The sequence below is a fragment of the Schistocerca serialis genome, chromosome 2, assembly GCF_023864345.2.
Source record: "Schistocerca serialis cubense isolate TAMUIC-IGC-003099 chromosome 2, iqSchSeri2.2, whole genome shotgun sequence".
Taxonomy (NCBI): Eukaryota; Metazoa; Arthropoda; class Insecta; order Orthoptera; family Acrididae; genus Schistocerca; species Schistocerca serialis.
Window position 1 is genome coordinate 538,048,494 of NC_064639.1, and position 16,135 is coordinate 538,064,628.

The 16,135-nt window shown below is 41.4% G+C and overlaps 1 protein-coding gene across 1 annotated transcript in view; it reads left to right on the forward strand.

Annotated features, from left to right (window-relative positions):
• The window catches only part of LOC126455627 (uncharacterized), a 49,612-nt gene extending 45,295 nt beyond the window's left edge, over nt 1–4,317 (forward strand). Inside the window, exon 5 of the mRNA XM_050091392.1 lies at nt 3,652–4,317. Coding sequence (XP_049947349.1) covers nt 3,652–3,703 — 52 coding nt within the window. The 3' untranslated portion in view covers nt 3,704–4,317. The remainder of the gene's footprint in view (nt 1–3,651) is intronic.
• Nucleotides 4,318–16,135: the final 11,818 nt, after the last annotated feature.

Genomic DNA, 16,135 nt, shown 5'->3' on the forward strand with positions numbered 1-16,135 from the left:
TTTACGGAGCAGAGGACTGTTTCATATAGTAATGACAATACCCTTGTCCTTTCCGTTTCGCTGTTAAATCCCATTTAATTCGTTATATTTTCAGATCTATGTTCCATTACCGCAGTTTAAATTTTTCGTGTTTACCCTGAATCACTTGAGACAAATGTCGGAATATCATCCTCCGAAAGGCCAGAGCCCATTTCTGTCTCGACCTTTTCCAGTTACGCTAGCGGTCTGTTTCTAATGACTTCCAAGTCGATAGAGAGTGACACTGTAACCTCTTTGCTCCCCATCTTTCTATCTTTTTAATATGCGGTGTCGCATACCTTGTTGAAAGATGACATCGTCTAAACCTCAAATACAGGGCATAGCCATGGGCCTCAATAAGTCAGAAACATCACAGTTACTGTCTAAGTTACTGGCTATGCGAAAAAGGGATGGTGGTGTTGTATGTGCAATGGCGCCCCGCACCACAGTGTGGACAGTGTTTTGAAAGGAGGATATAAGATGAACATCAACAAAAGCAAATCGAAGATAATGGAATGTAGCCGAATTAAATCAAGCGATGCTAAGGGAATTGGATTGGGAAATGCGACACTTAAAGTGGTAAATGAGTTTTGCCATTTAGGCAGCAAAATAACTGATGATTGTCGAAGTAGAGAGGATATAAAATGTAGACTGGCAATGGAAAGAGAAATATTTCTAAAAAAGAGAAATCTGTTTACATCGAGTACACATTTAAGTGTCAGGAACTCTTTTCTGGAATTATTTGCACGGAGAGCATGGGAGAGGATGTTGTTTGGGTGGCCAGTATCCTCATTCTACAACACAAATGCTCATGTGGATTAATACGCTCCTTTATTTACATAAACATTTACTTAACTTCAATAGCGTCCGTGTGTTGTGATACAAGCTAATTAGTAATAATCCTCTTGCAGACAATATCGATAATCTTGTTATTACAAACTTTAGTCTCACTGCTGGTGAAGTACAAGTCCTGCTGTGGTCACTAATCTGATCGCTGTGAACTGTCGAAGCCTGTGATGAACTATATCCGCTCCGCGAGTGTACTGACAGACGCCAACTGGATGAATGAATCAATGAGTTGAGACCAAGCGCTTGAGTGACGCCCTGCGGTCAGCGGCGGCGGCGGCGTAAATACATGCATGTACGTTTTACGCCAGCACAGAGTGTAGCCATGATGGAAGTGAAACATGGGCGATAAACAGCTTAGATAAGAAGAGAATGGAAGGTTTTGAAATATGGTGTGAATGCTGAAGATTAGACGGATGTAGATCACGTAACAAAAGAGGAGCTACTGAACAAAACTGGGGAGAAAAGAAATTTGTGGCACAACATGACTAGAAGAACGGATCGGTTGGTAGGACACATTCTGAGACATCATGGGATCAGCAGTTTAGTACTGGGCGGAAATGTGAGGGGTAAAAATCATAGAGGGAGACCAAGAGATAAATACAGTAAGCAGATACAGAAGGCTGCTGATTGCATTAGTTACTCAGAGATAAATAGACTTGCCCAGGACAGAGTAGCTTTGAGAGCTGTATCAAACCATCTTCGGACGACAGCATCAACACGACCGCTTCTGACACTGAGCTCGTATGACGATGAAAACTGCAAACTCATCACGTCGATTGTGATGCTGTTCATAAAACCGGTACTCGTCTAAAAAGACGCCGCGTTGCCTATTACCACTCGTGCGTCTAGTGCTGTCGCTGGGGCACCACCGTCGGCGCTCCACCCTCTGTTGTCGTGTCAAGAGTGGCCGCGACAAAGGTGTTGACAGCCGTTGGTGCTCCACATGTCGTCAGACTGTCCCTGTGGTTACTTTCCTGCTCCCCATATCGTGATTCAAGGTACACGACGTGGCTGCACGAACCTACACAGCCGAACGAACAAGATGTCTGTTCTCTTGGGCACTAGCGCCTTCAGATCCTGCGCGGCGTTGAATACGGTCATCTCTGAACTCATCGAATCCATATCTGCGTGACAGTTGTGGGATTCCAACCAACGCGATCAGTGATATCGCGGAACGATACAGAGCTGTCGAGACAGGCTATCTAATTCCGCATCTTGCTAGTAGTCTTTCTCCCTTTCTACAAGACATAAGAACACAACTTCCTCACAACAGTTCATTGAAAAAGCTCCACTGTTAAGTATTTTCTTACACCTACGTACTTTGCACAGTTTCGCTGAAGTGCTAGTCATTTTCGTATCCAGGCATGAATAAGGGGCGATCAAAAACTTTCCGTTCACAGCCTGTACAGTCGAGAATCGGCATGCTAATAAGGCAAAATCGCCATGAACATTGATATAACCATCCCACCGACTCACCAGGTCGAAGGTATATGTTTGATAAAACACTGTGTCCTGTTGCATGAAGAACTACGTAACTGCCTGCTGCACATCGTCGACCGACAGGAATCGTCGGCCCTTCAGTGCATTTTTTTTAAGGGAACGAAGAGGTGAAATCGCATGGGGAGAGATCAGGACTACAGGGCGGGTGTTGTGTCTCCCACTTGATTTAGGTTAACTGATGCGTTATGACATTTTTGCGATATGAGAACGTGCGTTATCGTGACCAGCAGGAACTTGGCGCACCATTCCACAACGTTGGTTTCCGACAGACATGCTGGCCCGTATACGTTCTCCACTGGATTTCTACTAGTCTTTGTCCGGAGGAGGAGGAGAAAGAGGAGATTAGTGTTTAACGACCCATCGACAGCGACGTCATTAGAGATGGAGCACAAGCTAGGATTAGGGAAGGATGGAGAAGGAAAGCGGTCGTGTCCTTTCGAAGGAACCATTTAGCCATTTTTGGAATCATGGAAAACCTAAATCAGTATGGCCAAATGCGGATTTGGATCATCGTCGTCCCGAATGCGAGTCCACTGCGCTACGTTTCTCGGTTTGTCCTCCGGCAGCCAAGAAAAGAATAACAGCACGTTGGTCCTGTTTGGATGCATTTGGTAAAAAGTCACCATAGTTCACATTGCCACATTTATTGCACGGAGGTCGAAAAGACCGGTATGCCACACTAATATCTTGCGTACATATTGGTGTCTATACACGCGCATTGTAGTTGCGCTACGTTGCATACACACTGCAGCAATGCCGTCAAACAGAAACTTTTTCATCCCCTCTTCTAATACATTTAACGCCAAATTGAAGTTCGTTGCATGTCACCTTCACAGTCTCACAATTTTAGTGGCCACGTGTTGTTCAAAAAAATGTATGTGAAATCTTATGGGACTTAACTGCTAAGGTCATCAGTCACTAAGCTTACACACTACTTAACCTAAATTATCCTAAGGGCAAACACACACACCCACGCCCGAGGGAGGACTCGAACCTCCGCCGCGACCAGCCTTACAGTGCTACGTGTTGAATCATACCAATAGCTTTAAGAAAATGTGATAATGGAAAATGAAAAGAATCAACAACCTATGACATAGAGCTTAAAAATGTTAACGTTACCTCCTCTAGGTTTACTGTGCTCTTAGTTCAGCGTAACGAAGAACCCATTTTCTACACTACGAAAGCATCAGTTTGGAAGCATCTATCCTTGTCCACTCCAGGTGGACAGTGTTTCTGAAGTCAAAGAAAGCTGATTTTAGTTGCACCTTGTTAACATTGTTTCAGGAGCGTCGATACGGGTGCATCCGGCTCTGACTACCCACAACAGAATTCCTGAGTCATCGCGGCCATGAAGCCCGGCAACGACTCGACAACAAGCGTGTTTCCAGTCTTCACTGTACATATGTGTATATAAATCTTTTTGTATTACACTTCCTTATAAACTCCGATAAGCACTATTCGAGGAACAGCCACTACATATTGTGCCATCCTCAGGTTCTCCAAGGTATGTTGTTACAAATTAAAACTGAAGACTGAAGCCGTGTATCTTTACAGTACTGTACATTGCCTGACAGTGGTCATAATGGAAAAGTGATGTTTGTAGCGGACAAAAGAGCAATTACGTTGCAGCTGAGGGTATCAGTCAATGCAAGTTCCTATGCCTGCTCATCGTCCATAAAAACACAGAATTGTCCTACAGATTATGTTCTGTCTAACACAGTTATCTTGTACTGGCGGTTTAATAGACTGCTAGCAACGCCACATTAAGGATGAGTACAGACTATTTACATGACTGATTTCGGCATATTGGTTTAAACTTCACAGACGGTTTTTCGCAGAAGATTTTTCTGTACATTGGTATAGTTTCGCACTATCATGTAAACACAAAACTTTAGTACACTAACTTACACGTCTACATTGAAATTTGCATTATGTCAAATTATATTTTATTACGAGGTACTCACGTATTAACTCCATAATTATTGACACACAAGTGAACTCTGAAGAAGAGAATGTCTGAATCTTGTAATATTTATTCTATAAATATGCACTGATGGCAAAAAACTAGAATAGTATCCTCATAACTACAAATACAGTCTAGTATTTTTTGTATTTGCCTCCACTTTATCACGTTACAAGAGATTATGTTAAAATTATTTTTATTTTCATATGCAGTCACATTTACGTTTTAGATTATCCTCACATTTAAAAATAAAAAATAATACTTTTGTGTAATTTGGCATATCTCATGTAAAATACTTTCACTAATATGAAATAATGACGTAATAAAAATACTCATGACAATGTGCTGTACAACAAGACCTCATGTTGCCGTTCCTTAAAACTTACTATACTAGACATTATGTAACAGTAAAGCAAAATAACAGCCACACAAGGTCATTTTGTGGTGAGTAAGAAGCGACAAAATATTCGAAAAAAATACATGTTGTACCATGTCCTGCACTGTTACATAAAAGATCAGATCTAAATTTTCATTGCTCATTTCCTTGACTGATTACTAAATGGTTCAAATGGCTCTGAGCAATATGGGAGTTAAGATCTGAGGTCATCAGTCCCCTACAACTTAGTACTACTTAAACCTAACTAACCTAAGGACATCACACACATCCATGCCAGAGGCAGGATTCGAACCTGCGACCGTAGCAGTTGCGCGGTTCCGGACTGAAGCGCCTAGAACCGCTCGGCCACCGCGGCCGGCTGACTGATTACTTCTTAATCTTTAAATATAATAAGAGTTTAGAAAATATTGGTTCAGAACTGGATAAGTGCCACTAGAGATCGCTACCACTTCGATCTCCTCACGGTTTGTTTGCATTGTAGTCAGTCAGTCTCGAACGTTCCCGCAGTAACGGTGTGCTGTCGCGTATTTCACTTACATCAAGTTGAAGGCGCGTCGGGGCGTAGGTACACTGAAGTACTGGTATAGGCATGCGTATTCAAATACAGACAGACAGAATACGGCGCAGCGGTCGCAACGCTTATATTAGACAACAGGTGTCTGGTGCAGTTGTTAGATCGGTTACTGCTGCTACAATGGCGAGTTAGAACGTGGTGTTATAGTCAGCGCACGAGCGATGGAACACAGCATCTCCGAGGTAGCGATGAAGTGGCAATTTTCTGTAACTGGTTTATGGACGACCCTGCAGGATTCATGGTGTCAGTTCCCTCCAGCACTACTTCAGACATTACTCGAGTCCATGTCATGTCTTGTTGCGGCGTCTTCGAGTGCTCGCGGTGGACCTACACGATATTAGACAGATGTACGAGATTCTTTGACTCTTCAGTGTACAAGTGTGCGTCGTGAACTGGGCTGCTACCTGCAGCAGGTCGTCATCACCTGCACTGAAACACGCGTCCTCCATCGTGTCCAACTAATGGTACCTGTCTGCCTGCATACAAGATCTTGATTCTCAATCAACATTTGTACTGTTATATTTTCAGTCTGTAGAGCTACAGTGTCATAATGATCTCTCCATTGGCAATAGATTCCGGAATAGTCCCCCATGCGGATCTCCAGAAGAGGACGGCCTAGGGAGAGGTGACCCGAGGAAAAGATTGAATAACAAACGGAAGGATAACGTTCTAGGAGTCGGGGGCGTGGAAGTTCAGAAGTTTAAGCGTGGCAGGGAAGCTAGTAAATCTGAAAACGAACATACAAAGGCTCAGTCTTGATATAGTGGGGGGAGTGAAGTGAAGTGAAGTGGAAAGAAGACAGCATTTCTGGTCACATGAGTATTTTATCAATTCCAGCAGAAACTGTTGTAATGGGAGCAGGATTCGTTATGAATGGAAAGGTATTACAAAGAGAGTGTTACTGCGAACAGTTCAACCATAGGGTTGTTCTTATCAGAACCGACAACGATAGTTCAGGTATATATTTCGACGTCGTAAGCTGAAGATGAAGAGATAGAGGAAGTGTGTGAGGATACTGAAAGGGTAGTTCAGCTCGTAAAGGGAAAACAAAATCTAATAGCCATGGGGGACTGAAATGCTGCTGTAGGGGAAGAAATAGAAGAAAGGGTAAGTGAAGAATATGGGCATGGTAGTAGGAATGAGAGAGGAGGAAGACTAACTGAGTTCTGCAGCAAATTTCAGCGAGTAATAGCGAATACTCTGGTCATGAATCACGAGAGGAGGAAGTATACTTGGAAAAGGCCATGAGATACTGGAAGATTTCAGTTAGATTACATCATCGTCAGGCAGAGATTCCAAAATCAGATATTGGATTGCAAGATGTATCTAGTAGCAGATACAGACTCAGATCAGAATTTCGTAATGACGAAGAGTAGGCTGAAATTTAAGAGACTAGTCGGAAGAAGCAGTGTGCATAACAATGGGATACGAAAGTACTAAGGAATAAAGAGGTACGCTTGAAGCTGTCTGAGGCTATAGATACTGCGATAATAAATAGCTTAGCAGGCAGTTCAGTTGAAGAGGAATGGACGTGTCTAAAAAGGGCAATCACAGAAGTGGGAAAGAAATACATAGATATTTAATTTTATCCATATTTCGCAGCTTCAAACGTGACAGTATTCAGTACACTGGAGGTATGAATTAAAAAACGGCTTCTGTCACAAATTTTCGTTTTTTATTAAGTACACGATGCATTTCGGACCCTATGGGTGCATCATCAGGCGTAATTTGTCTTAATACATGCTTTATTTTTTCTCTTGAATGAGGTGAAATGCATATTCCCGTCATGAAAAGGTTTGGTGTTAGGTTATGAATTTCGTAAGTCAAATGCGGAAAATATGTGTGAAATACTGCAAAATATAAACAGTGTAAACTTACCCCATAATCCAAGAAAAGCGTTTTTAACTTTTTAGCCCCTGCAAACAATCTTTTCACCATCGTTTCCGTACATCTCAGTTCATTCAAGAGGCTCCTTTGCATGCACATGTTTATAAACACTTCTCAGATGTTTGTGGTCAAAGATGAATTTATTTCTAGTGCTAAAGATATAATTAACAAACAGTTGACATCCAAAGAAGGCAACTCCGAAGGAACCAAAGGTGACTGATGAAATACTTCAGTTGATTGACGAAAGAAGGAAGTACAAAAATGTTCAAGGAAATACAGGAATGCAGAAGTGCAAGTCACGTAAGTGAATAGGAAGCGCAGGAAAGCTAAGGCGAAATGCCTGCATGAAAAATGTGAAGAAATCGAAAAATAAATGATTGTCGCAAGTACCGATTTAGCATAGAAAAGTCAAAACAACCTTCGGTGAAATTAAAAATGGCTCAAATGGCTCTGAGCACTATGGGACTTAACATCTGAGGTAATCAGTCCCCTAGAACTTAGAACTACTTAAACCTAACCAACCTAAGGACACCACACACATCTATGCCCGAGGCAGGATTCTAACCTGCGACCGTAGCGGTTGCGCGGTTCCGGACTGAAGCGCCTAGAACCGTTCGGCTACTCCGGCCGGCTTGAAATTAAAAGCAAGGGTGCTGACATTAAGAGTGCAATGGGAATTCCAGTGATAAACGCAGAGGAGAGAGCAGGTAGATGGAAAGAGTAAATTGAAGGCATCTATGAAGAGGAAGACTTGATGTGATAGAAGACGAAACAGGAATCGATGTATAAGACATAGGATACCCAGAATTGGAATCAGAATTTAGAGAGCTTTGGAAGACTTTTTAAGATCAAGTAAGGCAGAAGTGATAGATAAAATTCCACCTCAATTTCTAAAATCATTGGGGAAGTGGCAACAAAACGACTATTCATGTTGGAGTGTACAACGTATGAGTCTGGCAATACACCGTTTGACTTTCGGAAATTATCATCCATACAATTCCGAAGACTTCAAGAGGTGACAAGTGCGAGAATTATTGAACAATCAGGTTAATAGCTCATGCATCTAAGTTGTTGACAAGGATAAAAAACAGAAGAATGGAAAAGAGAATTGTGGATGTGTTACATGAAGATCAGTTTGGCTTTAGGAAGGTAAAGTATCAGAGAGGTAGTTCTGACTTTTTCGTTTGATAAAGGAAGCACGAATAAAGAAAAGTCAAGACACATTCATAGGATCTGTCTACCTGAAAAAAGTGCTCGACAATGCCAAATGGTGCAAGAAATTCTGAGGAAATTAGAGGTAGGCTATAGGGAGAGACGGGTATTATGCAACATTTACAAGAGCCAGGATGGAATAATAAGAGTGTAAGACCCCATATTCGAGCCCTGTGATTGTTTACTTTCCTACTAAGTTGGAAAGTCGCTTCATCACTGAACGAGATGCGTCGTGCAAAGTGTCATCGTTGACAATAGTATTATGAAGCTCGTCAGGAAATCCCAGTCATTTGCGTTTGTCGTTGTGACGTACAGCCTGTAACAGCTAAAACTTGTACGGGTCCATAACCAACTGATGTCTTACAACACACCAAATTGTTGTTGTAGGCAGTTTTAATTCCCGACTGGCAGGACGAGTAGATTTTGTAGGACTACACTAGGAAGTGCACATTTGCGTCTGCAAACTGACGATACCATCTGTGAATATTCCATCCATTTGGAGGATCAGTTTGGTATCTCAACCTTAAACGTATTTGCACTGTTATAACGGAATTAACACTTCGCAAACTCGAGATCACAAAATTATTTCTGGCGCGGAGTAGCCATTTTGCAACATGTAACGATATCCAAGCAAACAGAAGGGAACCGACAGCTAGAGGTAATGACTACAAACTAGATCATATGTCCATTCCTCCAATAAATGACCTGTGGCGCAGCGGATCGATAGTTTTGACAACATGATACATAGTAATACATATGTCGTTTTTGAAACTGCCTGTAGTAAGCTGTAAAACCAGGAGATGAGGTGCAAAGTTCTAAGCCTGGCAGAAATATGGCAATGATATAAATTAAAATTCCTGCAAAAATAAAAACTTGAATAGGTTGTCACCATAAAATTTGTCTTTTTTCACGGCTGGTCGCCAACATTTCATACAACGATAATGAATGATTTTAAGGAATCTGATACTTCACTTTCAAAATTAGAGAAATTGATGACTAAATTCAAACGTCACCAATTTTTTTCTTGAAGATGATCCACGGAAAGAATGTCCCAGAACCATAGCCACTGATAAAAACACCGAGAAAATGTACAATATGGCACTGAATAATTGGTAGTTCTCTGAAACCATTTCTTCTGAATTTCAAAAATACACAATGTCCTTTCTTCACGATAACGCATGTGCCAAAACAACCGTCTCAGTAAAGGATGTGGAATACAAGTTGAAGCAAGTCCTTCCTTTTTACAGAATTTAACATCCAGTGACTTCCACTTATTAACATATTTACAGAAAACTATGGCCGGAAAATGTCTTGAGATCAACGAAGAGGTTATTGCAGTCTTAGTGCGTGTTTTTCAGACGTTTCAGGGAGAAACGTTGGAGAAAGTGCATAGAAGGGGCTACATAAAAAGCATATTTTGTCCTAAAGTATAGTATCTTACACGGATAAATTTTCATGTTGTTGACGTTCAGGGTAAAATTGTGTCACAAGTTGCGGAAAATCACCGAAGATATGTACGGTTAGCGAGATAACAAGAGGCTGTAAAATTCCGAAGCACTATACGCAGACTTGTAACGGGTTTTCAAGGACATATTACTAAAGACGTTAAGGAGTATAATTGTTTGGAATGCAGGATAGATGTTGCCTTGTCGATGTGAGTCTGAAGACTGGCTTGATGCAGTTCTCCACGCCAGTTCGTCCTTTGCAAGCCTCTTCATCTCTGCATAACTCCTGCAACCTGCATTCACCGGCACCTGTTTACTTTTCATCTCTTGACGTCCCTCAAAAATTTTTGTCGCCACATTTCCCTCCAGCACTAAAAGACGATATCTTGATGCCTCAGCATGTGTCTTATGAACCGATCCTTTCTTCCAGAGAAGTTGTGCCCTAAATTTTATTTCCCCCTCCCCCAACTGTATATTCAATACCTCCTCATTAGTTACGCGATCTACTGATCAAATCTTCAGTATTCTTCTGTAATACCACTCTGCAAAAGCTTCTATTTTCTCCATACCTAAATTCCTTATCGTCGACGTTTCACTTTTGTACGAGGTTACACTCCAGATAAATACAGGGTTATTACAAATGATTGAAGCGATTTCACAGCTCTACAATAACTTTATTATTTGAGATATTTTCACAATGCTTTGCTCACACATACAAAAACTCAAAAAGTTTTTTTAGGCATTCACAAATGTTCGATATGTGCCCCTTTAGTGATTCGGCAGACATCAAGCCGATAATCAAGTTCTTCCCACACTCGGCGCAGCATGTCCCCATCAATGAGTTCGAAAGCATCGTTGATGCGAGCTCGCAGTTCTGGCACGTTTCTTGGTAGAGGAGGTTTAAACACTTCAGCATTAAGAAAAAATGTTGCTTCATCACTGAAAACAAGTTTCGCACTGAACGCATCCTCTTCCATGAGCTGTTGCAACCGCGCCGAAAATTCAAAGCGTTTGACTTTGTCATCGGGTGTCAGGGCTTGTAGCAATTGTAAACGGTAAGGCTTCTGCTTTAGCCTTTTCCGTAAGTTTTTCCAAACCGTCGGCTGTGGTACGTTTAGCTCCCTGCTTGCTTTATTCGTCGACTTCCGCGGGCTACGCGTGAAACTTGCCCGCACGCGTTCAACCGTTTCTTCGCTCACTGCAGGCCGACCCGTTGATTTCCCCTTACAGAGGCATCCAGAAGCTTTAAACTGCGCATACCGTCGCCGAATGGAGTTAGCAGTTGGTGGATCTTTGTTGAACTTCGTCCTGAAGTGTCGTTGCACTGTTATGACTGACTGATGTGAGTGCATTTCAAGCACGACATACGCTTTCTCGGCTCCTGTCGCCATTTTGTCTCACTGCACTCTCGAGCGCTCTGGCAGCAGAAACCTGAAGTACGGCTTCAGCCGAACAAAACTTTATGAGTTTTTCTACGTATCTGTAGTGTGTCGTGACCATATGTCAATGAATGGAGCTACAGTGAATTTATGAAATCGCTTCAATCATTTGTAATAGCCCTGTACATTTAGAAAACACTTCCTAATACTTAAATTTACATTAGATGTCAACAAGTTCTTCTTGTTCAAAATGATTTTCTTGATATAGCCATTCTGAATTTTATGTCCTTATTACTTCGGTCATTTTACTGCCCAAAGAGCAAAACTCATGTACTACTTTTACCGTCTGATTTCCGAGACTAATTCCATTGGCATCGTCTGATTTAATCCGACTGCGTTCCATTACCATTGTTTTACTTCTATAACCTTTTCTAGACATTACACATTCCGTTCAACTGCTGTTCCGAGTCCTTTGCCGTCTGTGACACTATTACAATGTCATCAGAAAACCTCAAAGGTTTTATTTCTTCTGTCTGAACTTCAATTCCTTCTCCAAATTTTTCCTTGGTTTCCTTCACAACATTCTCAGTGTACAGTTTGAACAATATTAGGGATTTTTTCTCTCCCTTCTCAGCTACAACTTCTTTTCTATTCCTTCATCTCTATAACCGCAGTCTGGTTTCTGTACAAGTTGTGGAAAAGTCTTCGCTCCTAGGATTTTACCCTTCTCTTCTAAGGTAATTCGTAGAGTCAGTGTTTTCCGGCGTGTTCCTACATTCCTCCTGAATTGGGATCTTCAGCTTCCACCAATTTTTTCTATTGTTCTGTAAATAATTCGCGTCAGTATTTTACAAACATGACTTATGAAACTGGTAGTTCGGTAATATTCACATTTCTCAGCACCTGCTTTCTTAGCAATTCGAATTATTGCATTCTTCTTCAAATATATCTTGCAGTCCAGGTGGAATAATTCTGTCGTGACTGGCTCTCCGAAGTGATATCAAAAGTTCTGAGGGATATCGTCCACTCCGGGTCTCTTGTTTCGACTTATATATTTCAGCGTCCCATCAAATTCTTCTCACATCATATCTCCCATCTCATTTTCAGCGGTATCGACGGTGTCTTTGTCGACCGGCCACGACGCGTCGCTAGTCACGCAAATTGTCTCGCAGCATAAAAAGACTGCAAGCCATGCTCTCTCGCCGTCTCCATATGAATGACACCACGGACGCCTCAGGAAACGCCTCTTCGCTTCGACTCATTGCATGCAAATGTAACCCTCCGCACTTCTTTTTAAGATGCCGCACAACGGGCTCCGCCACTAGAACACCTCGCAGGACTTGCAGTGACAACAGAAGGCTCTAGTACAAAGCTACTTATCTGATAACAACTAGCAAATGACTGTACCTTTCAACCGCTGGTAGTAATCCACTGTACTGAACTGTGACAGTGTGTAACAGTTACTATCAAGACATAAAAGTCATACATAAATACATCTAAATACATCATATATAAATACATCTTTCTTGCAAATAATATAGACAAATATCATCATGTTTTAACCATTTAATAAATGTTGATGTTCATACAGCTGATTTTCTTTTCTCTGAAGGTCTCTACAATTTTCTTATAGGAGGTATACGTATATTTTTCTCTAGTTATAAATGCTCCTATAGCCTTGTATTTGTCCTCTAGCAATTCTTGCTTAGCCATGTTGCTATTACTGTAATCTCATGTTTTGGACATCGTATTTCCTTGGGCCTGTTTCATTTGCTCCACTTTTATATTCTCTCCTTTCGTCAGTTAACTTCAACATCTCGTGTGATATCTAAGGATTTCTAGTTGGCCTTGTCTTTTTACCTAACTGATCCTGCGCTGCATTTACTATTTCCTGTCTCAAAGATATTAGTTCCCCAGATTCAGTCAATCTTTGTCTAATGCTCCCTTTGAAACTCTCAAAAACCTCTGGTTCTTCCAATTTATCTAGGTCCCGTCTCCTCCTACATTCCTACCTTTTTGCAATTTCTTCAGTTTTAATCTGCAGTCATAACCAATACACTATGTCGACAACTGCCCTGGATATTTCTTGTATTTTAAAATCTACTGCCGATATCTGTGTCTCACCGTTATATAATCAACCAAACACTTTTCCGCGTCTCCAGATCTCTTCCACGAGAACAACCCTCTCACATGATTCTTAAACTAAGTGTTAGCGATGATTAAATTATGCTTCGTATAAAATTCTGCCAGGCGGGTTCCTGTGTCATTCCTTTTCCCCAACCCATGTTCTCCTACTATTTTTCCGTAACGTCTTTTCCCTACTGTCGAATTCCAGTCCTCCATCACAATTAAAGTTTCCTCTCTTCACTATCTGAACAATTTATTTTATTTAATCTTCAAACTCTTCTCGTCTACATACGCTGTTGGCGTTTGAAATTGTACTGCAGTGGTGACTGTTGGTTTCATTTCTAGGTTGGATATGATAATCCGTTCACTACGCTGTTTACGGTAGTTCGACCGCTTTCGTATTTCTTTTTCGGTATCAGGCCTATCCCTCTATAACTCCTATTTGACTTTCTATTGTAACCCTGTAATGGCCCGACGCGAACTCTCGGTCTTCCTGAAACAGCACTTCACTAATTCCCACTGTATCTAATTTTACCCTATCCGTTTCATACATTCAGTTCTCTGATCTATGAAATTTCCAAACTTTATTTTTAAGCAACATGAGATGTGAACATTAGTCAAACACAAACTTTTTCGTATTGTGTCCACAACGACGGCCTTTTTGTGTCGATGATGTGGTCTGCCATAAATTCTTCTCTCGTGCCAACCTCTTCATCTCAGAGTAGCACTTGCATCCAACACACTCAATTATTTGTTGGATATGTTCCAACATATATCTTCCCCTACAGTTTTTATCTTCTACAGCTCCCTCTTGTACCACAGAAGTTATTAGAGTTATTCCGTGACATCACTTCATCGTCCTATCATCCTCTCCCTTCTTCTTGTGTTTTCTATTTGTCTCTTTCCTCGGCAGAGCTCTTTATCTTATCAGTCCATCCAATTTCCAACAACCTTCTAAGACACCGCACCTCAATCGCTTCGATTCTCTTTCATTTCGACTTTTTTACTCTCCATGACTCACTACCATTTAATGCTGTGCTCCTAACGTACACTGTCGTAAGTTTCTTCCCCAAATTAAGGCCTATATTTGATAATAATAAACTTCTTTTGGCGATGGGTGGCCTCTTTGCCTGTCCTAGTCTATTTTTTATATCTCCTTCCTTCGTCCACCATGAGGTACTGTTCCTTCAAAGTTTGTCGAAATCTTTCACTTCATGTACTTAGTGGTCCCCAATTTTAATTTTAAGTTTATCGCTAATTTAAGTTTACCGCTAATCTCATCTCTGTTACTCTTCATTCGTTTTCGTTCTGTATACCGACAATCGATACTCTGTGCTCATCACTCTGTTCATTCCTTCCAATATGTCTCATAATTCTTACTCTTTTTCAGTGAATATAACAATGTAATCAGCGAATCTTATCAGTGATATCCTTTCACCCTGAATTTTAATGCCTCTCATGAGCCTTTATTATATTTCCGACAGTGGTTCTCCTATATGTAGATTGAGGAGGAGTGAAAGACAGAATATACGACTTACACTCTTTTTGACCCAAGCACTTTTTGACCTCTTCTGAAAAGATAATCCTAAGCAAATAGGGAGCATCAAAATGGATAAGGGACTAATGACCACAAGGTGACAGTAGGGAAACAGAACATCGTAACATCCAAATACACCAGAAATAAATGCAGACATATTTATTTAAAAAAGCAGATAAAAATTCACTTGACGCCTTCCTAAGAGACAGTTTCCATTCCTTGCCAACTATATTAGTGTAGGTCAGATGTGGCTCGAATTCAAAGAAATAATATCGACAGCAAGTCAGAGATTTACACCGAATCAATAAATGATGTTACTGATCTCCCATGGTACACGAAATAACACTGCAGAAGAAACGGGAAAAAGCATGCCAAATTTAAAGAACGCGTAGTCTGTTAGATTGGCGACGTTTTCCTGAAGCTCGAAATTTAGCACGGAATTCAGTGCGAGATGCTTTTAATAGGTTCCACAACGAAACTCTGTCTCAAAGTCTGACAGAAAATACAAAAACATTTTTCTCGTATTTGATGTACAGCCGTGGTAAGACACAACAATGTCTTCACTGCGCGATAACGATGGTAATGTGACCTGTGACAGTGCCACTAAAGCGGAGTTACTAACACAGGAGTTACTAACACAGCCTTCCGAAATTCCTTCACCAAAGAAGACAAGTTAATATTCCAGAAATCTAATTAAGAACAGTCGTTAACATGAGTAACAAAGAAGTAGGTTTCCTCGGCGTTACGAAGCAGCTTAAATCACTCAATAAAGGCAAGTCTTCCGGTTCAGTTAGGCCCCCCCCCCTCCCCCCGTGAACCATGGACCTTGCCGTTGGTGGGGAGGCTTGCGTGCCTCAGCAATACAGATTGCCGTACCGTAGGTACAACCACAACGGAGGGGTATCTGTTGAGAGGCTAGACAAACGCGTGGTTCCTGAAGAGGGGCAGCAGCCTTTTCAGTAGTTGCAGGGGCAACAGTCTGGACCACTGAATGATCTGGCATTGTAACATCAACCAAAATAGCCTTGCAGTGTTGGTAGTGCGGACGGCAGAATGCAATGCGAAACTACAGGCGTAATTTTTCCCGAGAACATGCAGCTCTACTGTGTGGTTAAATGGTGTTGTCATCCTCTTTGGTAAAATATTCCGGAGGTAAAATAACCCACATTCAGATCTCTGGGCGGGAACTACTCAGGAGGACGTCGTTATCAGGAGAAATAAAACTGGCGTTCTAAGTACGGGAGAGT